The 21,885-nt window shown below is 38.3% G+C and overlaps 1 protein-coding gene across 1 annotated transcript in view; it reads right to left on the bottom strand.

The window, feature by feature from the left end:
• myom3 (myomesin 3) overlaps nucleotides 1-21,885 on the bottom strand; it is a 50,430-nt gene that overhangs the window by 11,129 nt on the left and 17,416 nt on the right. Inside the window, exons 10-20 of the mRNA XM_079240402.1 lie at nucleotides 20,322-20,375; nucleotides 17,367-17,494; nucleotides 14,770-14,953; nucleotides 13,489-13,663; nucleotides 13,214-13,335; nucleotides 10,860-11,047; nucleotides 5,291-5,417; nucleotides 3,090-3,271; nucleotides 2,846-2,960; nucleotides 754-910; nucleotides 251-357 (exon numbers count right to left, since the gene is read on the bottom strand). Of these exons, the coding sequence (XP_079096528.1) occupies nucleotides 251-357; nucleotides 754-910; nucleotides 2,846-2,960; nucleotides 3,090-3,271; nucleotides 5,291-5,417; nucleotides 10,860-11,047; nucleotides 13,214-13,335; nucleotides 13,489-13,663; nucleotides 14,770-14,953; nucleotides 17,367-17,494; nucleotides 20,322-20,375 (1,539 nt within the window). The remainder of the gene's footprint in view (nucleotides 1-250; nucleotides 358-753; nucleotides 911-2,845; nucleotides 2,961-3,089; nucleotides 3,272-5,290; nucleotides 5,418-10,859; nucleotides 11,048-13,213; nucleotides 13,336-13,488; nucleotides 13,664-14,769; nucleotides 14,954-17,366; nucleotides 17,495-20,321; nucleotides 20,376-21,885) is intronic.

The raw sequence follows: 21,885 nt of genomic DNA, 5'->3' as shown, positions 1-21,885 counted from the left end.
ATATTAAGATACGGGGTAGATGGAGTGTGGTGTTTAGGTGCAAGACGTCTGTTTCTGTGCAAGCATAGATAAGAACATAAAAAACAAGAAGTCACAAAACAAGAAGTCAAAGAATACACGTACAAATGCCTTCTGGCCTTACTTATCATGATAACTATAAGACTAAATATGGTAAAAGCACACTAACAGTTTACTGACGTAAGCCCTCTGCTCCATTTTTCTTGACTATTTTCAAACTTTTCATTCGTACCTTCAGCAGTGAACTCATAGCTGGATGACAGGTCGGGGCTGTCGCTCATCTCCACAGTATAAAGACCCAGATCCTCCTCCGATGGGTCTGTGAAGGTGAGAACAGACCTGACAAAATAAAATTAAAATCATGAAAACTGATGGATACAGAGGAGCGATCATCTGTCCATGTGACTCTGCTGTAAATCTTCTCCTGCACTGGAACAATTTATAAAAAAAGAATATCCTTTTACATGGCTTAGATGTTGTAGGTTCAGTAAGAAATCTCAACATGAGCAAACAAGCTCAGTGATTCATCATATGAAGTTCTGCTCCTCCAAAGTCCTGCTTAGTTGGAAACCTTTCACAGCTTTTGGGTTTGCTTGAAAAACAAGAGATAGGATCTTTTAAACATAAAGCAACCTGAGAGAAATGAGCAGATTAGTGGATAACCAGGCAGTTATTTAACTCACACTGGAAGCATGTAAAATGTTCGGTCCATACACTACACATGCACAAACCTACCTGTTGTTCTTGGCTTCTGCTTTGGTTCTCTTGCCATCGATTTGCTCTGTGTAATTTTTACTCCAGATGAACTTGCTCTCATCGTTCATCTCCACAGCCTCGTAGCCCAAAAATATGAAGCCATCATTGTCCACACCTATCTCAATGTCTTTGATGCCTGAGAGTTAAAGAGGCAGTTGTTACGGCTTGGAGAAACTGAATGAGCAATCGGATCATTTGCAATATTACTTTAACAGAAAACATCAAATATGATGGTGCTGTTAACTACTTTATTCCTTCTTGAATACTCCCTGGTCTTTTGTTGCTGTATATATGTAGGAATAAAGAGGAAGTCACAATCATACGTTTATTGTTTTGTTGCATTTTGGTTGAAAATGCCTTTGGGGTGAAGCTGGACATGGAAATGACATTTAAAGGACTTTTTCCACAATTTAAATGTTTATATTTGTTTATATTTTAGAACATCTAGTAAGCAGACTAGACCCTCAGTAAACTCCTAAACAAATATGCTTGAGTTTTTCACTAAAAGACCCCAGTTTGTAAGGGTGGGTAAGAACAACTCTGATGTCATCTAGAGTACAGGCTTCCCACGGGGCTGCATCCTCGGCCTACTGCCGTCCACCCAGATGACCCATAACTACAGCGACATGTTTTCTACTAACAGCATCGTGCAGCATGCAGGTGACACGGCAGTAATAGCCTCATCTAGGATGAAAGTGACCAAGCCTACAGGGAGCAGGTGAACCATCTGGTGGAATGGGGTGCAACACACAGTTTGATCCTGAATGTAGGATAAGCCGAGAGAAATTGTCACAGATTTCAGGAAGACAAGGAAACTCCTAACCAACAGCTCAGCTGTGGACATGGTCAGCAGCACAATGTTCCTGGATTTAAAGATAACACACACTCCTCCCTGGTCACAGCACATCACTGTTCAGCATCGAATAGTGAGAGCTCACCTGCTCCCTGCCATCATCACCAGCCTCTACAGAGGCACCACAGAGAGCTCAATGACCGGCTGCATTTCAGTCTAATCAAACAGCTGCAGTGTCTCAGACTACCAGTGTCTGGGGTGGTGAGGACAGCAGAAGAGACATCTCTCCCTCCCATCAAGGATGCGGAAATGCTGCCTGAGCAGAGGCCTGATAATCCTCAAGGACCTCAAGGACATTCCCATCATGGACTGTTTTCCCCTCGCCTCTCAAAGAAAAGGCTCTGCAGCCGGACTCCCCCCAAGCTATCCGGCTACTGAAGTCTGTGATCATCAGTCTCTGTACAATATTATCATTCTTGTCACATGACTTTATCGATAGTAAAATGACATCATGAACACTTTCCGGGTTCTACTCAGTCAGCTCTCTGTTATGCTCCCATGTGTCTATGTTTAACCTTTAGTTGTACTTTTAAAATCCATTCAGCTCAGAATGTTTTTTATAATATTGCTCCATTTCTAGATTCACTGAAATGAAATTTTGGTCTTTTGTATTCTGCAAAGTTAAAAATACTGAATGACAATAAAACAAGAAATTGATTTCTCTATGAAGTTGGAACCTGGAGCAGTTTGCAATAATAAGCCAGTTAGTTGTTTGTCTGTTCTGTTTTCAGTCAGATGCTAAGCTAACGTATTTCTGAAACCTATTTTACAAAATATAGGAGATCTTTTCCAGGGGTGTGAAAAATGTAAAAGCATTGATTCTTCCACTCCCTTTTCAAACCACGCATATTGATGTGTGTAGTTTACTTTTTGTTTTTTCATGTATGTAATTTGCCTTTTGTTTTGCGTGTAAAGTGTGCAGGTTTGTAATAAATGAATGAACTGAACTGAACTAAACAGTTTTATGCACTCAAACTTGCAATATTTTTGCAAGAAAACAACAAATGAGTGCAGCTTTTCCTATCATTTCACACATATTTTAGTTTTTATTCAACAATCAATTTAGTTTTTAATGAATATTCTTTAGCTGATTAATGCATTGTTTTCAAATGTTTAATATTTCAATGTTTTTATAATCCCCCCCCTGGATTTAATTAAGTTGTTTTTTTTTTTCATGTAATCTATTTTTTCCATTTTATAAATCCACTATAGACTGACCTGGTTGGGTCTGAACTGTGATGGGTTCAGAGGGCAGAGAAGCACGACCCACTCCTGCATCATTAACAGCCGACACACGGAGACAGTACGTCTGACCCTCCTGAAGACCCGACACCTGGAAGAAGCACATCAAATATTTACTGGCCACTTAAAACCTAAAAGATATTTATAAAAGTAGCAGTCGCTGATATAATCAGGAGAGAAAAGTCCTAACTCAGAATAATACAGTTTTAGCTTCACTAACCCGAAAATGTGTGTCAGAAATTGGTTTATCAGTCAAAGCTGTCCAGTTGTCTGACTGGTCAGCCTGGGTGATTTCCAGCAAGTAGCCAATGACAGGGCTTCGACCTTGGTACAACGGAGCGGCCCATAAGAGCACGAGGGAGCTATTCCTCACCTCCCTGAACTCCAGGTCGTAGGGGCAACCTGAGGAACAGAGGGTTAAATAAACCACATCACACACTGAGTCCAACTCTGAAGCAACTGAACAGCACCTCTCTATAACATAAAGAAAGTAAAACACAGAATAAGCTGAAAAAAAAAAACCCAAGTAAAGTCAAAATGAGCATTGAAACTTCTCTTAATCTACCCTGACAAACTTCAAGGCAGCACATGGTAGTCAATTTGCATAATGATTTTATGTCACTTTTTAATTATTAATGGCACTGAGGAAAGCCTATTTGGCAAGATTAATGAGCTGCGCTTCTAATGTCTAAGATTTTATAGGACTGTCTCCATTTTCAGAATTAACAGCATAAAAGGCTTGTTGTGAGGGGCCAGAGCTGGTGGGGTTTCAACTGAGCAACCACATACCAACAAAACAACTGTCTGAACCTGTTTGTGTGTGGTTATGCGTGTGTGCATATAAACTGTCTGAATAAATTAGAACTGACTTAATTTTTCCAGGGATAGGGGTGTTTTGTCTTCCACACATTTAAAAATCCATCTTATATTTCTGGAACAGCAATATCGCTGCATAACTGCGCTCATGCATTTTTGTCCTCAGAGGGAGAGAAATGTTTTTAAGTATTTACCACAAGCTCAAAGCAATAAGCTTAACAAGCGGCAACAAGAGCCGCATCTATTATTTTCTGTAGTAATCCACTTCCCATGCCTCATACAGAGTTCTCTCACATGTCAACAAGTCACATTGAGCCTGAAAGGTTTGCCTGCAGACACAGCTCAGGGTAGAATAACCCTTATCTATTGTTGTTTTGAAAAAACATTAAATAAATGAATAAAATATTATTTGTAGTTAATATTCTCTCACAGTGGCACTTGAATTAAACATTAGATGGGTTATCTATAATTTCTACTGGTCTACAATAACAAAATTGGTTGCTACATTGGTTTAAGTGATTGGCTTAGCGACTGAGTAGATTTATTATTCTACAAGTGTAATATCCATAGTTTCTCCTATATCCACACTAGCAATTATATTAAATGACAAGTTATATGTACACAACAAATAATAAATGCCAGAGGCTAATTGTAACTGCAAGCTGTTATTTTAGATACTGTTTCAGCTACTTTATCACACACTTTACTGCTGACCTCGACTGTTAATGTGCACTGTAACAGCACAGATACAGATCATCATTATCATACGGGTTTTTCATCCTAAACTGGTTATTTTACTGTGAAATGACTACTTTTAATTGAGCTGTTTAAATAAAAATAAAATAAGAGCAAGTGGAAATGGATCCTCCAGAAGACGGATGGTGTTTATGTCAATCTCTTCTTATTCAGCATGGCTCGATAAACAGATTGTAGAAACTACAGGCTGGGAAGACAGTGAAACAAAATCCCAACACTCTTAAGTAACTGCTTCTCTTCAAAGTGTATCATTATTACAGTTAAATGCATCGTCAACTTAAAGATATTGTATGTTGCAGTTAAAGTTGCTCATTTGCATGTTTTATTGTGCAATATGATGCCTTCAGATTCCTGGAGGGAACAACTTGAGATAATTATCCCAGGGTTAATGTGCAGGAGTTTTTATCATGCAGCTGCCTGATGCAGCTGGGAACACACTGATTTCAAGGTTTTGCAGGAACAAGTGGGGCTGTGATGATATGCTTTTGTCTAAATTCGATTTTATTCCGATGTTTTGGGTGCTAATTCGATTGAAATAGGGATTCTTCGATATTGCTGAATTTTGTAGACTAAAAGCAAAAAAAAAAAGGACAAAACTTTCTTTTGCTTGTCATTTTTCTTAATTTCATTTATGAAAAAACGACACAGTAGCCAGACCATCATTCTGCTGCTATAATGCCCAAGAAGACAAGTAAAAAGATCAATAAAAACACATAAAAATGAAAAAAATTCCATAATGGATTATTTGTATTTATTTGAAAAAAAAAAAAAAAATCCTGATATTCGATTTTTTTCAACTGGATTTCCCACCCCTAGTAATAAGTGATTTTAAGAGAAATTTACTGTCACCTGGTTGTGGCATTGTCCACTTCTCACAAAGGAAAGCTTCACTGGGATCAGATGGTTTCCCAACGCCGGCCATGTTAGCAGCAAATACACGGAAGTGGTAGAAATGTCCACTTTTCAGGTTGCCGACCTGCAAACATGCACCGTGCACAACAATACTGGTCAGCTTTATTAAAATTGGCAGCTAAAAAGAGAAGCAAATGACATTTACTGCAAGGAAGAAACTTTAAGGATAAATGATCATTTTGATTTGCATGAGCAGAAAGTGAAAGTTTGCTCTTACTGTAATTTGCCTAAATTTCATCCTTTCTTTTTCCTATTCTCCTCACGCAGGAGCAAAGTTCTGCCTCTTCCTAACTGAAGAGGGCATCTTTCATAGTATTAACATTTTTCTGAGACCTCGAGCCATTTCTGCTTTGGGTAGAGAGGAGATTCATCCCTATTGATCTGTTTATTGATCTTTCTTTTCACAACCACTTAGACTAGATGGTCCTGTCTCCCCATTGCGAACAGTTGTGAATCTCAGCTGCTTTTCTCCTCCTCTGGGCAACTAACTGGCAGAACCATTGGGGGTGGGTTATTTTATAATATCTAAAAGTTGCCACTCTGCCCATTAATAGTAGATTTTTTTCTTTTGTAACACAATTTTGAGTTTAACAGCAAACCTTATCAGACTGACGTCATTGCAAGACGAATGCAAAAATGATCAGTAAGAATAAGTGCAATTATTTTTCCACTAGATGGCGATCAGACTGCATCTCAGGATGTGAAAACTCTTTTTAACCAACACTTGTTCACCTTTTTGTACAGTGCTTCACATAAACAATGTATACATTTGATGTAAATATGTTTGCCTTGAACTAGTTTACATTTCAGAGCCAAAGATTATGGTTTTTTTTTTCCCCAATGGAATAATCTACCAGATTTGCTCTAGTTTCTTCTTTCACCTCAAGTTTAGAGACTCCATTAAGAAACGACCAGTGAGCAGCTAACAGTTTCAACAAACACCAAACTTTAAGATGATTTGTTAAATGTAGTTATTATTTAAAAGACATCAGATTTGGGAAACAGGCTGTTTTGAATTGTTTTCCTATCATTTTATCCCTTTGTAGATTAACTTTTGTGATACTGAACCGACTGAATATAAAAACATGAATCATTCTTGCCTCACAGTTTCAAAACACTGTTAATCAAGTGTCTGAATCTGCAGAACATTTTTTTAAAACTTACCTTTCTCATTATACTTTTGCTTCACAGTTTAATTTTATAAGTGAATTGTTATATTGTAAGAAGGAAAAGAAAAGGAAAGAAATCTTTATTTAGCTGTAAAGTGAAAGACAGAGTTTATAGCTGTTTTTGTTCTAGTAAAGCAGGATCAATTATACTTTTGTCTCAATGTTGTGTGCTGCAGTGATGCAAATGAGATCAAGCTCCAGGGGTAAACAGGTGGAACATAAATAAACTTTACTCGGTGAAACAAAAGCACTACAAAGGCAAGAAAAAAAGTGCAACTTGGAACAAAACCATCTGGCATAGGGAAGAAAAACAAAACACAACTAAGAAGACAAAGATGTGACACTGAACAAAGGGAAAAACAGAACTATATGATGCATGCTAAAGACGAAAAAGCAACAGGATGCAGATAAGGCAAACAGCTAATTAAGACTTAGTAAAACAATGCAGAAAACTCCACCGAATAAAGCAGAAAGCAACTTTATTCAAATACAGGATGTAAACAAGGGATGCCCAAAGTCGGTCCTCAAGGGCCGCTGTCCTGCAGGGTTCTGATCCCTGCTTCAACACACCTGGCTTCCATTAAACGCATCCAGCAGCCAATAGTTCTGCACAATGACTGATTCCTTGGTGTGTTGGAGCAGGGATGCCTGGAAAACCTGCATGATTGTGGTCTTCAAGGACCAGAGCTGAGCACCCCTGATGTAAGCCGATGACAAAAGCATCCATCTATCTACCAATTTCATACACGCTCATTCCAAAATAGGATTGCGAGGGAGGCTGGAGTCTTTCCCAGCTGCGATCAGGTGACAGGTGGGGAGAGCTCTGGAAAGGTCGCCGGTGAAAACACAGCATGGGAAACATAATGACTACACTAAAACAAAGCACAAACCACAACCCACAGACCACGCTGAAAAACACCAAACTCCAGTCCTGAATAGAAGAATCTATCTTACCAACAATAGCTACCTCATCGATTTTCTAGTTGCCTTGTTTTACTTCTTGGGAACTAGCAAATTTATGAAAATACCAGCTTTAGCTGGAAATAGAGGCAGTACTTGTTGACTTTTCTTTTTTTGCTGAAAAGGAGGCACTACATGTTCTCATCAGAGAGTTTAAGCTTGTAATGGGACGTGCAGTACTTCAGGCTCTGCACTCCGCAACGTGGACGAATGTTGACGTAGGGCAGCACAGTCCTTCGCCTTCTAATTGGCTTTGTCTTTTTTTTCTCCCAGAAGAGAGAAAAAAAAAAAAACGACCACTCACACGTAACATATCTGCACAATGTCTAATTATGAGCTACCTGTAATGTCTGTGAGACAGGTTAAAGATTTTACTTTCCATGGTCTCCATGGACACTGCTTGTTGCCTAGTGATGCAGTGAAGTGAAGGAGGGAGCTTCAGCTTTTACTGCCATTATTTTGAGCACCGAAATGGAGAGAAAAAAAAAAGGGTAATTACAAGTGTAATTACAAGTCCTGAGTAGTAAGTGAGGAACGTTGTGTGTTTTCTTTGTTTTCTAGCTGTTCCCAGAAAATCCTTGATATATGAAGCACTTTTCTCCCCAGGCAGGGTATGTTCATGTGCATCAGTTGGTGATGCTGAGCCATATCAACACGACACACAGCACACTTTCCCATTAGATCCAGTGGGAAAGTGTGTCCAAAGCTTTAAAGGGAGTGTATTTATTTGATAAATTGGAGAACATCAATGCAGAAATTCTCCTTTAAAATATAATATTTATTTATATTTACTTTTGTTAGGGTTATGTAAGCGCTGAAATAACACGGATTAATAGTCTAAAAGGCATTAGAAACCGTTTTTTCTATAACATAAAATCTTTTTTAAGTAAAAGTTTATTATTAAGTTTTTATGTACCTATGCAGGCTGAACTAAATCAATTTGTTTCAGCTTTTGGTGAGTGGGGGTCAGTTTATCAGCTTGAATATTTGTGTTGGCAGTGGCCAAAAATGTAACAACTGGTGCATCTCTAATTCAGATATAAGATTTTGACCCGAGGACGTCTCGACAGTTCATGCTGAGAGACAGTGTCAGTGAGTAAAAAGTAAAATAATAAGTTATGTATTTACATGACTAATATGAGTGTAATAACATTCAGTTACACTCTCATAGGAGAGATGATGTATTTAAGTCACAGATGATGAACAAATGAAAATGATGATTACAAGCTGATTACATATGAAAAAGATGGTCGAGAGCTCATCTTTAAAATAAAGCCTGAAACTATAATTGCTGCATTTTTATCACCCACAGAGATGCCACTCAAGTTTTAATTTGAAACGTTCCTTGTTTTGAAGGCTCATCGTTCGGCTCGTTCACTAATTCATCCGGTCAGTTGTCATGTAATGCATCTGATCAATCTGTGCAATGTCCTCTGTAAAGTTACACACTCTCATAAACTCTGGAAAAAGCAGCTGTCATGCTCTGCAGTGAATCATCTCTGTTTGTTTTCTCATTTAAACTTTTATTAGCCCTTATCTCATGCATATCCTTCCAAAATCTGACATCTCTTATTGGTTGAAATTGTTGCTCGTAACGTTTTAAGATTTCATTTTTTCAGTGTGACTTTATGTGATTATTGTGTGCATGAATGAACATAATTGCAGCTGTCTTTCCCCTTATTGTTATCATTTTTATGTTTTGTGATGCACATGTCAGCAGTGAAAGGTGCTACGATAACAGATAAAGTTCAACTTTGGGGTTTTGATTTATGATGCACTTGGTCATGCACTTGGTCAAGTGGTCAGGGTTACATGTGATGTATGTTGTTAGCTTGGCAAATACAAAGTCAGACATAGTGAGACAGTAACAGTAGCTTTGGTCTGTGCATCCACTGTTCAAGTCACACAAACATCTGCACGATATCTCACAATTTACAACCACTTACTGTAATACTAAAATATTCTGGACAGGTTTACAGATTTGCTCATCAAATATTTTCTATGATAAAACTACAATTTTCCTTAAAAAGAGACCGTAATAATTATCCAGCTGTTTTCTACCTTCATGCTCCCTTTTAGTACATTACCTGACAAAATGTTCCTGACAATATGCATGTGAAACACTTAACTTGCGCCCTAAACCACCAAGGGTGAGATGATTTGCAAGAAGCTGCCTCTACATAGACATGCTGCATTCATTCGGCTGTAAACACTCCATTTCTGAGTGTTGTTTGACCATCTGTTAAGCAGCGCCACAGCAGGTGGCCAGGTAAATTCAAGAATGTTTGTGTTTTGAAGAGCACCATGGCTGCACAGTGGAAAAGTCATTCACCTGAAGGAGAAATGTGAATACTGAAATGCTCACCGGCAAACCTAAAGAAACACCATGTACAGGAGTTTTTGGACAAAGCTGATTTTTTTAGAGACGTAAAAGTATAATAGTGTTTGAATAATTCCTTAAGATACCAGGATTTGACACTATAAACTAAATGTATCATTTTTGATTTATAGTTTCTGTGACATTTTACATAACTTTTTGTTAGAAACTTTGCTCAAAACCCCAATGTACAAAATCTGACACTTGTCTCCTTCTTCCTAACAGATACTAGGAATCAGAAGATCATTCTGACCTATCACATGGTAATAAATGCCAAAAGTACCCCAAGATAAATTGTTCTTTTTGCTTTTTAATTTAGTTAAAGGGCTAAATAAAAACTTTAGATTTAATAAGTTGGACTTATCTCTTCAGTTTTCTTTTAAAAGTTTGGCTTTAAAGCCTCATGACCTCTCAATAAAACATCTGTTGTCCACCCTGTTGGATATTTCATACCTGGAATTATCTTCAGCTAGCTTGTCTACTATTCAAACCTGGTTAAAAGGAATAGGTGTGGTTAAGAGGCTTCTTAATGCTGTCTGACTAGTATACTATTTAATCCTTCCTTGTTGGCTCATCTCCTTGACACTAAAAATGTAGATCTGTAATGTGTTGGTTGGGTGGAAGGGGTGGGAGATTGGGTGGGTAGAGGGTGTTTCAAACGAAACTGGGAGTAATTTGTTGTACTATTGAGCTGCCTCTGTTCCGTTGTTGAAAATGTTAATAAAAATTACATTACAAAAAAAGAGTTTGGCTTTAAAGGGCTAAAAAAAAAAAAAGTCAGGGGATTTCCAAGTAGGTGGAATCAACCATCTGAAAACTGGGAATAATTGTACCACTGTTTTTTGCCAATTCATCTATCACTTGTCAGCATGTTTCCAGAAATGTGAAAGATTGCAAAGCTGCTGGCGGTGCTGTAAGAAAGTCCGAAAGACACTAAAATTCATCATCTGGGCGTCTGTAAGTTCCAGTGAATTGATCCAGCTTTTTGAGCATGACTGACCTTAAACTGCCTCTCTTTGGCAGGTGAGACGTTGACCTCTCTCCACGTTTCCATGCCCTTCTCCCTCTGGTCCAGGTAGTACCCATGTACAGGGTCTCCCCCACTAAAGGAAGGGGCCCTCCAGCCCAGCACCATCTCAGATCCAGTGCACAGCAGCAGAGCAATTGCAGAGGGAGCAGAAGGAACATCTGGACAAACAGAGGAGTTTAAAAAATGAACAAAAGAGTCACAAGGGATAGTTGACAGAATCTCAGCAGGCTCAGAAAGAGTAACGCCAGACTCCAACTTCTTTCCAGATTACAAATTTATGAGTCTGGGTCAACTTCAGCTACACATAGATTAAATATTCAGCTCAATGGAAATATTCAGCTCATGCTCTGATAAGAATGTATTTCCTCACAAAGAGCTGGACTTGTGCCATTATTCCCCAGGTGAAGGAAGAGTGGCAGAGTGGATGTGAGATTTTGCTGGCAGTGAGTGGCAAGCCAAATGAGTCATCACTGTCCTGTACTGCAGGCTGCCAGGAGCATATTATACTATCTGAGGCTGGGTGGGGAAGTAAGAAGGGTCAGTGTTACACGGACTGATAAGTCATTTGGTGGAAGCTACATAACAAATTGTATGGAGACTGATGGAGGCGAGGAGGCGGTGGAGTCTCAGCTGAACACCAGCAGAACTGAATAACAATGTGCTGAAGTTCTAGGGCCGTTTTTATGCGTACTGCTCTGTTGTGAAAAGTTTGCAATAAAGGTTTTGTGCTTCCTGAAGTACCGGGTAGCTCTGATTGGCGGTGTTACATTTCAGTATTACACAGTTGTATTACAGGCATGTGAAGAGAAAAGTCAGCTTGTAGGCTGTAGACGACTGCGACCGCGGTAACGCCAAGTAGTTATTTCTATATGATCTTATCAGTCTCTCACATCATTGTGGAGCAATTTTGGCCCTCTTCTTACAAAACTGCTTCACTTTATTGATTTTTTCAGGAATGTGTTTATGCACAGCTCTTTTAAGGCCCCTCCTAGCATGTCAGTCAGACTTTGTATAGAATATCACATTGTTTCTTTCACTCTAAGTCATTGTCTTATAGATTTGATGTGTTTGGGATAATTGCCCGGTTGCATGGCTCACTTTGTGTCGAGTTTTAGTCTACTTATTTATTCTTTAATATTTCCATCTACAGAGGAGTTAATGGTCAATTAAATAACTGCAAGGTGTCCATGTCGATTACCTGCAACAGCAGACTTCTTCCTCCATGCCAAACAGTTTATATGAGGTATTCAGGCTGATATGCTGGGCTTAGTTTTAATAAAATACAAATTATCACTAAACATCTCGGGTTTGATCTCACCTGGAAAACAAAAGTTCTGAACCCAGAATCTTGTTCTGCAGATGCTACTTCTCAAACTTGAACTTTGCTGCCATGATGTTTTGGGGGTGAAAAAGTCTCTCCCTTGACATCCTCTCCAGTTATTTACTATGCCTTTTTCTTAATTGTACTGTTATGAAACTCTTTATTTTTTTTTTTTTAGCTTTCCCGTTCATTAGGTTCACCTGGTTTCATTGAGTTGATTCATTTAACCTGTGTCTTGTTCTGTGTGTGTGTTTATATACTACTTGGTTTCGTTTATTTGTTGCTGGTTCATTGTGTTTGCCTCATCGTGTCAGCTTTTCTGTAGTTCCCTTAGTCTAGTTTAGTTTAGTTTAGTTTAGTTTAAAGATTAAAACCTGTTACCGCAACTTGTCGGCCTCCTTCCATTCTGTCTCTCCATTTGGGTCCACACTTCCACTCCAGGAGAGTAACTTGCATGTTTCTTTCTGTTTTTTTTATGAGTTTCTCTGATCATTGCCTAGTTTTAATTTTGGGATGAACTTGCTGGGATTTCCACTCCTGTTTTCCACTTCTAAATGATTTTTGTTCTATGATTGAAGAATAATGAACATCGATTGAACCTGACCTGAAAATCATTGCTAGATTGATTGGTTTGCAACAGTGTCTCTACAACAAATGTTGATATCTTTCCTCCTTTTTATTTCAGGTGAAACAGCAAGGTTGTACTTGGTTATTTTTGTTGAATTAATAATTATATTACATTAAATATTATTGTTGTTCATGTTTACATAATTTTAAGACATATAAAGGACAACATTTTATTATTGTTATTTTATTTATTTTTTAAGCAATTTTTCTTTTTTTTTTTAAAATTATTATTATTATGTCATCTAATTAACCTTGTAATTGAAAGAGACTGTTGTTTGTATTTCAGGTAGCAAGAAGTGTCCTTGAGGCCTTGACAAGTTAACAGAAACACCACAAACACCATCTAAAAAGCCTTTAATGTATAACTTGCACTTACTAATGGCAGATTTGACCACGATGGGGTGAGACTCATCTGAATATCTGCTGTTTCCTGCTTGGCTCACACACTTTACTCTGAACACGTATTCCTTCCGAGTCTTCAGGCCATGGACTGTAAACCTGAGGGGAAATGATGCTGTATTTATACCTTTAACATGTCATAATCACTTAAAAAATATTTAAATGAAAATATTTTATTTCTGAAATGATTTCTTTCTTTGACAGAGAGGGATTTTACTGAATTCTAAACAACTGGAGCGATGAAACTTTTACCTGGTTGTAGCCAAAGGCTTGTTGTTAATAGTCCTCCACTCCTGTTTGCCAGCTTCACTATAGTAAAGATAATATCCCAGGATGCCATCCTTGTCTTTGGGCTCTTTCCACTGCAGCAGCACAGAGGTGTCGGTGTCTCTGATGGCCATGACAGAGTGTGGCGGAGCAGGCACAGCTGATGGGAATAAGTTGCTTACAATAAGTTAACAGGCAGTTGACTTATTATTAACAGTGTTCATAAGAAGCTTGGAGGAAAGTATTTGCAGGATAGATCATGAAAATCAAACCCGGGTACATTCAGAACCAGCCTTGGACAACCAATTCTACCTTGTTTCTCTTCAGTTATTCCCTCATATGATACTTGCATAGGTTTAGGCAACTAAACTAGCAGGTAAGAGTTTAAAATCCACAGCGATTAGTTGTAAAAACCACACATTCATTGCTGTTAGCCTTTTTATAAAACTTTGACATTGTCAAGGCCATCCTGCAACAGGTCACCAGCTGGGAGACATGGTGCACAGAAAAATAAATAAAAAAGAAGTCAGAGCACCCTGGGCTTTAAAAGATGACGTGTTGTCAATAAAAGCTGATAGTCTGACAAAATTTCAGGGTTTCTTTTCTTCTCTCATAGTGCAGCTGCTCCTGAGCTGTATCTTATCCAATCTCATCTCATCTCATCTTTTCTTACTGTAAGGTTCAGCCAGTGACTGTATTTGGGAGTTTTACAGAAACATCAGTAGACCTGCTATTATCTGGTTATTAACTGGCTATTATGTGTGATTTGAATGTGCAAATGAGGACACTTTGTGGGGGACACATTGTAACGACATGGTGTTCAAACACATACTTGGAACTTTGAATCATCTCGTCACATGTTAGCATGAAGACCAGAGAAATGAATGTGTTAGCTTAAACTATAAATGTTTTATTGTATTTTACCTCCAACATTATATGCAAGACCATAAAGATGATACAAAAAGACTGAAATCCAGCTGAAAAAAATATAACAAAGTTTTATGTGATGATTGAGTGCCTGTTGCTTTATTTTCATCTGTTCTGTGTCTCAAGTTTAAAGTTTTGTATAGACATGATCCTGGGATAAAATCTGGCTCCAGAGTTTGATCTCTGTCTGTGGGATGAGATCTACTCCTTTCTTTCTGTTGTGACATTTATATGGACGTACACTACCAGTCACAAATAAGAAGTCCTTTGAAATGTAGGTGACCTATAAGACAGGGGGAATAATAAGTGGGAGTCGGTACATAACGCATCTTTTCTCACCTTGTGGTTTTCCAAGGCAGATGGGTTCACTCGGCTCAGAGGGGTCGCTGACTCCATAATTGTTGACGGAGCGCACCCTGAAGCAGTACTGCTTATCCTTGACGAGGTCAAAGACTGGGAACCTGGTAGAGTTCACCACCATGTCCAGACTGGCCAGTCCCCAGCTACTCCTCCCTGCCAAGGACTGATCCAAAAGCAGCATCAGATCCCACCAGGCTCATTTCAAAAGCACCATGTGTATGAAGAACATCCTCATTATTCAGTATCCCTAGAATTTTCCTGAGGATTCAATCTGAACAGGACTTCCTTCACAAAGCCTCATAATTGATTCTAGTTTTATTTCATTTTTGCACTGTGGGGATTGTTAAGGTTTGAAGCAGAATATTCAGCCAAGGACAGGGAGGCAGTTTGGTGCAAATGTAAATGCAGGAAGACAGACACACAAACACATCATTTCAAAGGAGAGAAATAAAAAAAAACAACACAAGTAATTGTGTATATTAACTATAGATGATCTCTGTTGATTATTAATAACAGATTTTGACTCTAGCTTTATTTTTCTGTTATTCTACTCTTTATTGCCGCAGCTACTTTCTTCAAGTCTGTGTATCTGGTAGAAATTCTTGCCGTGAAGTGTCAGCGGGACCGGTGATTATAAAATGCTTGCTTGAGGACAAAAAGGATATTTGAACGTTGCCTTCATTATATGAGCGGAAGCAAGGCAGCAGACTTTGGTAATTTCAGATACTTTTGACAGATTTGACAGTTTTATTACCTCCGTAACTTATAAAGCTTCAATAAAAATCTTTTTCCTGTGGCAGTTTTCTGATTATTGGAGCCAGGAGCGCTTGAGTGTGTGAGCTGATATTGTAGTGTTGAAGTCTGCTATTGTTGAAAAAAGAAAAGAGGTCAATTTGACCTTTCTGACATGCCTTTGGCATCATTTTCAACTCTGAATCTGAATCAAGAGGATCAAAAAGTGGTGACTCAACTGTCTTTCAAGTCCATTGATTAAAATATTGTTGAAATAAGTCAAAATTTGAGAAAGTTTCTTTCTAATCTTAAAACTGCAAAAACTTAGCTGCAAATAAAAACATGGCCTGTGCAGTAATTTGTTCATCCATCACTCATCACTTACTTTTCCCGTAAAAGGTCAGGATACTATAAAATGCACAGAACATAAAACAGATACCAATGACCTTTTTATTTAATCGAAAATGGAACAAATTATATGACAACAATGGTTGAAATGGAAAAATTTGGTGTCATTTGAAATTAAGTTGAGATATTGTGCGTTTACCACAATAGAAATTTTTCAAACTTCCCCCAAGATACTCATGAGAACAAATGTACTTCACCTGCATCCACCGTTAGCCAGCTCAGATCTTTTTTTGCAGTATAAGAGTTTTAACTCATACTTGTGGAAGCAGTAATGAGCTGTGTTCTTTGATGTTGGGTTGCAGAAGTTATCTAAAGTCTGTTCAGACATTTTCACAATGGAATCTTGTTAGGTTTTTTAATGCAGTGCTGCCTGAAGGCTTGAAGGTCACAACCAATCAAGAGTTCAGGAAAGCAAATGCTATCATCCCCAAATTTTGTGCATAGCCATGTAAAGAAATAAATTCTTCACCACAGTCTATCAGCGAGTGTTGAACTCTCATCTGGAAGCTTCATCTGCTCAGTGTTATTGATCCGCTGCCAATTAACCTAATTAACCAAGAGGTTTTCCAGCAGCATCAAACTTTTTTCTGCCTCTTATAACACCTTTAACAATCTGTCGAAGATTTGCAATGTTTTTTCTAGACATTTTACACAACTTAAGTTTAAATTTGTCTGCATATCAGATCGCATTTCTTGTGTTTGTGAAGACAAAATGATTTAGTGAAGGTATTTTCAGGCTAAGCATGCCTTTGGCAGGTTTTCCACAAAGCGGCATCAGTGATTGACTGAAACTGTGTTTCCTGGCAACACAGCAGATAAATGCTGAATATATTTGCTCTCCTACCACCTCAAGTTTGCTCTCCACAAACAGTTTGGGGACTTGTTCAGCTCTTAACCTGCTAATTTTTTAAATCTGTTGATCAGATACCTTTGAATCCTGTTTGATGAACACAAAATAGATTATCTTCTGTTTTAAGAGTTTGTGTTTGCTATAAAACAGCTGCCATTGCTGCTGTGGAAACAAAGCCTCTGTAAAACTACGACTTTACGTAGCTGAGGTAAATGTGATTTAGCTGAAAAAAACATGTAACAACAACAAACCACTTAATTTGTCTTGGGGTTTAATTTTTGCACAGCAGCCAAGTCTTACATTTTCACTATTTCAATAAATCCAGCAGCAAAGAGGGAACTTCAAAACTTTCCACGCAGATCTGGATTATTATACCTTTAAAGGGTCCCATATTCTCAGAGTGAGGAATTATTTATTCTGAAAAGGTTGAAAGAATATATCTGCTGGCTTGAAAACAATCCCACAGGATGAAGCCAGTTAATATTTAGGTGAAAGGTTTCGGGGAGCTACTGTAATATTAATATTAATGTACTTTTGTGTTTGTGTGTGTGTGTGTCTGGGGAGGTGTGTGGGAGTAAAGACCGACCCGCTCCACGTAGAAGGTCAGCGGCGCCCTGCCTCGGGGTTCAGGCTCGGTCCAGCTCAGCACCACGTAGGTGTCGCTAACCTCGCAGGCGTGGACGTTTGTGGGAGGGAACGGAGCTTTGACTTGACCTTCAGAGCAAACAGAGGAGGAAGAAGAGGAGGAAGAAGACAAAAAGAATAAAAAGAAAACAGGGTCTGTAAGAATGAAAGTGTAAGAATGCTGAGAATGTACTTTTTCTTGCCTTTTTGTTGAACTGCTTTTGTATTTGCTGGATTTGAAAGAAAGGCAGAGTGGGTGAGACACTGTCACAGTTTCCCCCCCGTTTCTAATGTGCAAGTACACCAGATGCTTTTAAATAGCTTGAGTCAGCACACTTTCAGTGACACTGCTAGCAGTTCAAGGACTATGGAAGTCTTCAGATTTAGCAAGAAGTCCTCTTTTGTTATGCTGTTTTTGCCTCTGCAAGTCTCTGTGTTCACATCTCCTCAAGAGTAAGCAGGCCCGCAGTGTGGATCAGAGGGGAATTTCATAGCAAAAAGAGTTCAATGATTTGAAAAACGCTGATCTGGTAGAGCTAGCAAGCTGCTGTACGTGTGTAAAGCAGCGTTTGTACACGGCATGACACAGTGGTTTTTGTTTCTTATGCAGATGAATGCCGCAGTGACCAAAAGAAGATCCACATGGTGATATTCTCCGAGGAAAGAATCTTTATAAAACTTGTAAAAGCACAGATGATGATCTCCATAAAACATTTTGAGAACTTTAATGTGAAGAATAATTTTTTTGCAGATGAGAACAGTTACTGCAGATAACACAATGACCACCGTATGATGCAGCCACCATCGTGCTTCACTGTGGGTTTGACATACATGTGGAATTTCTCCAGAAGATCAAAAATCTAGCAATGATTTATTCTCACCAGCACTAGACAATAACATTAGCTTAGGGAAATGTTGCTCTTGAGTTTCACACCTCCTTTCATGCTCTTTGGTCTTTATTGCTTTGCTTGTATGTTGAACTTTCACAGGCAATGTATAAATTATGAAATCATATGACTTTTCTAATACATTAATATCAAAAGTGTAGTAAACTCTTTTCAACTACAAAACAACCCATAAAAGTAAGAGACAAAAACACAAACATGTGTTTTGCATCATGCAAACATGCAAAAGACTTGGAAGTCTTTCAGTTTTAATGAATAAGTTTTTTTTTTTTTTTTGCTTTATCACAGGAACGTTTTCAGCGCTGGGATACTCCAAATGTTTCCAAAGGCAAAAAAAAAGCAACAACAACAACAAATAATAATGCTATCTAATAATTATCTGATCAATAGTGAAGGATCAGATAATTTTAATGTAGAAGTTTTAGTATTCCTTGGGCCCTTCTCAGACGTTAACATGTTAAATGTGCAGCTACACGTCTGCTGTGTCTGTATGCCCACTTTATTTATTTCATGCTATTATTTTCTTTGCATTTGATGCATTTAATTAGTCAAATATCTTTTCTATTTGAGCAACCTGACTTTAACATTTGTGTCAATGTCAGATAACATCCAGTAGAATCTTATACATCCAGTATGATCTTATACAGCATCAAAATAAAACAAGCTAACAATGCATTCAAAAGCAAGAGGAAACAATGTTATAAAATGTTTAAGTAAAAACAGCGATAAGTAATTTAGTTTTACTCTCAGCAGTTGACTTGGGAACAACATATATTGCTGCCACATTAATGCCACTCAGATTTTGTTCAAACTCGCGTTCAAGCACCAGAATCACATTACAGCCAGTGGAAAACAATAAAATATCTTACCAAGTTAAGCTGTTCTTGATTTAAAACTACAATATGTGACATGCACAGGAAAAATGTATCCTAAGATGAAGGTAACCACTGCCCCTCTTATGTTAAAAATTATTTTTCAAAATGCTGCAAGAACACTCCAGCAGCAAATTTCATGTGAATAAAATGAGGCAAATAATCTCTTTGTGTCTGGTGTGTGTACATCATTAGAACGGACACATCTGGCTCTGATATAATATGGGATTAAATTAGATGAGAGCAAACATTAAAGCCCCACAGTTTATCAGGATTTTGACACTTTCTGTTTCATCTTAATTTGATAAATTTACATTGTTACGTTGCTCACTTGCATTTCATTTTTAAACATTAAAATAAGTGAATGCAACAAAACTTACTCTGGCTTCCTCCCACCATCCAAAGACATGTATGTCATGTTAAGTTATGAAATTGATCAAATTTAAAATTGCCCCTAGGAGTGAATGTGTGTGAACAGTTGTTTGTCTTTATGTATTGGCCTTGGATGGATGAATGGATGGATGGATGGATGGATGGATGGCTGGATGGATGGAGCAAAACTGGAAAATGGCAGTGGCCTCACCCTTTTTCAGAAAGCACTTAGTATGTATTCCAACATGTGTTCGTCAGTTTCCATAAAGTTCTTCACGTTCAAATTTATTCCAATCAATAATCAATCCAACAAAGGGTTTTCCTTTAACTCTTGTATCGCGTATTCATCTCTTCCTAAAACTGCATTTATGTTTCTTCTTATTTTCTCTTTTCAAACACAAATCTCCCCTCTTCTTCTGTTTTCCTTTATCTCTCTCTCTGCCTGTGAGTTACATTGTCAAGGTTATCAGCAGCCTTCACAGGCCTTCACTCCACCTCGGGCCATTATGTGCATTTTACCAGGACACCACCAGGGACTGTTCATTATTTTTGCTTCTGTAAATGGAGCAAATGCTCATTGCCTCAGCCATAGAATTACTGCAGCTCATTGTTAAATATAAATGGAAGATGCACTAAAGCTGAAAGCCTGCGGCGACCTACAGGCGAGGAGGCTGCGCCATGTGCGCCAGTAAAACATGGATGCAGTGCGAAAATGTAGCTTTTACGACAAAAAAACCTCACACTGGTATGAAAGTATGGTATTCTCACCTTCCAGTTCATCTTTTGTAATGGTGATGGTCCTTCCTCTGTCCACTTTGACCACTGAGAGACAAGAAGAGAGACACAGACAAATGGTTATGAGGGGGGAAAGGGAATAAAAAGAGAAAAGACATGGGGGTGATGAAGGTACATGAGAGCTCATCATGACACCATTTCTGTAAATATTAGAGGAGCAGTCAAACACAAAGAGGTGAGCCAGAGAAACACGGAAGGATGGCGAGAAGACCAGAGGCAAGTCAACCTTCTGTCTGCCCTTCATCTGTGTTTAATGATCCACAGCATCAAACCACAGTCCATCTGTCCTCGCTGTTACACACATACACACACACATCTCATTTATCACCCTCATCCCTCCACTGTACCAAGTTCTCAACCACGCCGAAAAGCTTCAGAAGTCATCTTTAAGGAAACAAATCATTCCGCTCAATGATGTCTTTAAAAAGCTGTCTCGGAGACAAATGTAGAGCAGCGTGAAATGAGATCTAAATCTGCATGTCTACATCTGTTTCCTCTGGCAGGGCTAATTTCCTTGCAGGTGTATCTGAGGCAGATGAGGTGAATAAACAGCAGGAGGAAGTTGCGAACTCTTTGCTGATGCTCGTTGCTGTGCAGGGAAGAAGCAGATGAGTGAGAAATGAAAGGAAATACATGAGTAAATAGAAAGAGCAAAACTAGGTGGAATAAATTGGTTTAACACATACAAAAGCCGCCATACAAGGCGTGCAGAATCAACGTGTCACATTAAACTTTAAGACAAAGGAGGACTGAAGTTAATGATGACTGAGGAAGAACATTCATTTATTCAAGTGAGTTATGCTTGTAGGGATCGTTAGAGGAGCAAGTTCTTTGTAACCCTAAACGTGGCTTAAGGCTGTTAAACAGATTTAAAGAGACATTCATAAAAAGCCCCTTTTGTGTGGTTGTGGGCTTATTCAAGCAACCTCTCATCAATTTTTACATTATTCATTTGATTGAAGAAATATTTATGAGAAATATATAAATTAATGATACTTTACCAGTATTATAATCAATGACTTATATCCAGACTCGTAATCAGTCCTCATATTTGTTTTTCTCTTCCAAAGTTTAACATTTTCATTTCCAATTTGTGTCTTCCAGTACCACATCAAAGAAACTCATTGTCAAGCATTCTTTGGCATCAATGGATCATTTCCTAGAGCTAAATTTTAACAGCCACATTAAAACAAACACCACATTAGTCTTTTACCACCTCAAGGATACATCTACAACAAGGAGACTGATGGATCAATGTGATTTAGACAACAATTCTTTCTTTTAGAAGGCTTGACTGAAGTAAAGGAGATTTTACAGGTCATGCTAAAACTGAAAAAAAAAAAAAGAAGCTCCTTTTCCAGTCTGACTCAGCACTGGTAAGTGCTGGTCAACACTAGTTCTTAGCAGACACTAAGTCTTTGCAGGACCAGAGCTAAGAACTGCTTTATGTTGGTTGCTTCAGTGGTTGGGGGCGGGGTTACCTAGCCAACAGAAAAACATTGAAACATTGAACTGCTGTATTAGAAAGAGAGAAGCC

The sequence above is a fragment of the Telmatherina bonti genome (assembly GCF_933228915.1).
Source record: "Telmatherina bonti genome assembly, chromosome: 5".
Lineage (NCBI taxonomy): Eukaryota > Metazoa > Chordata > Actinopteri > Atheriniformes > Telmatherinidae > Telmatherina > Telmatherina bonti.
This window is presented reverse-complemented; position numbering and strand designations above follow the sequence as displayed.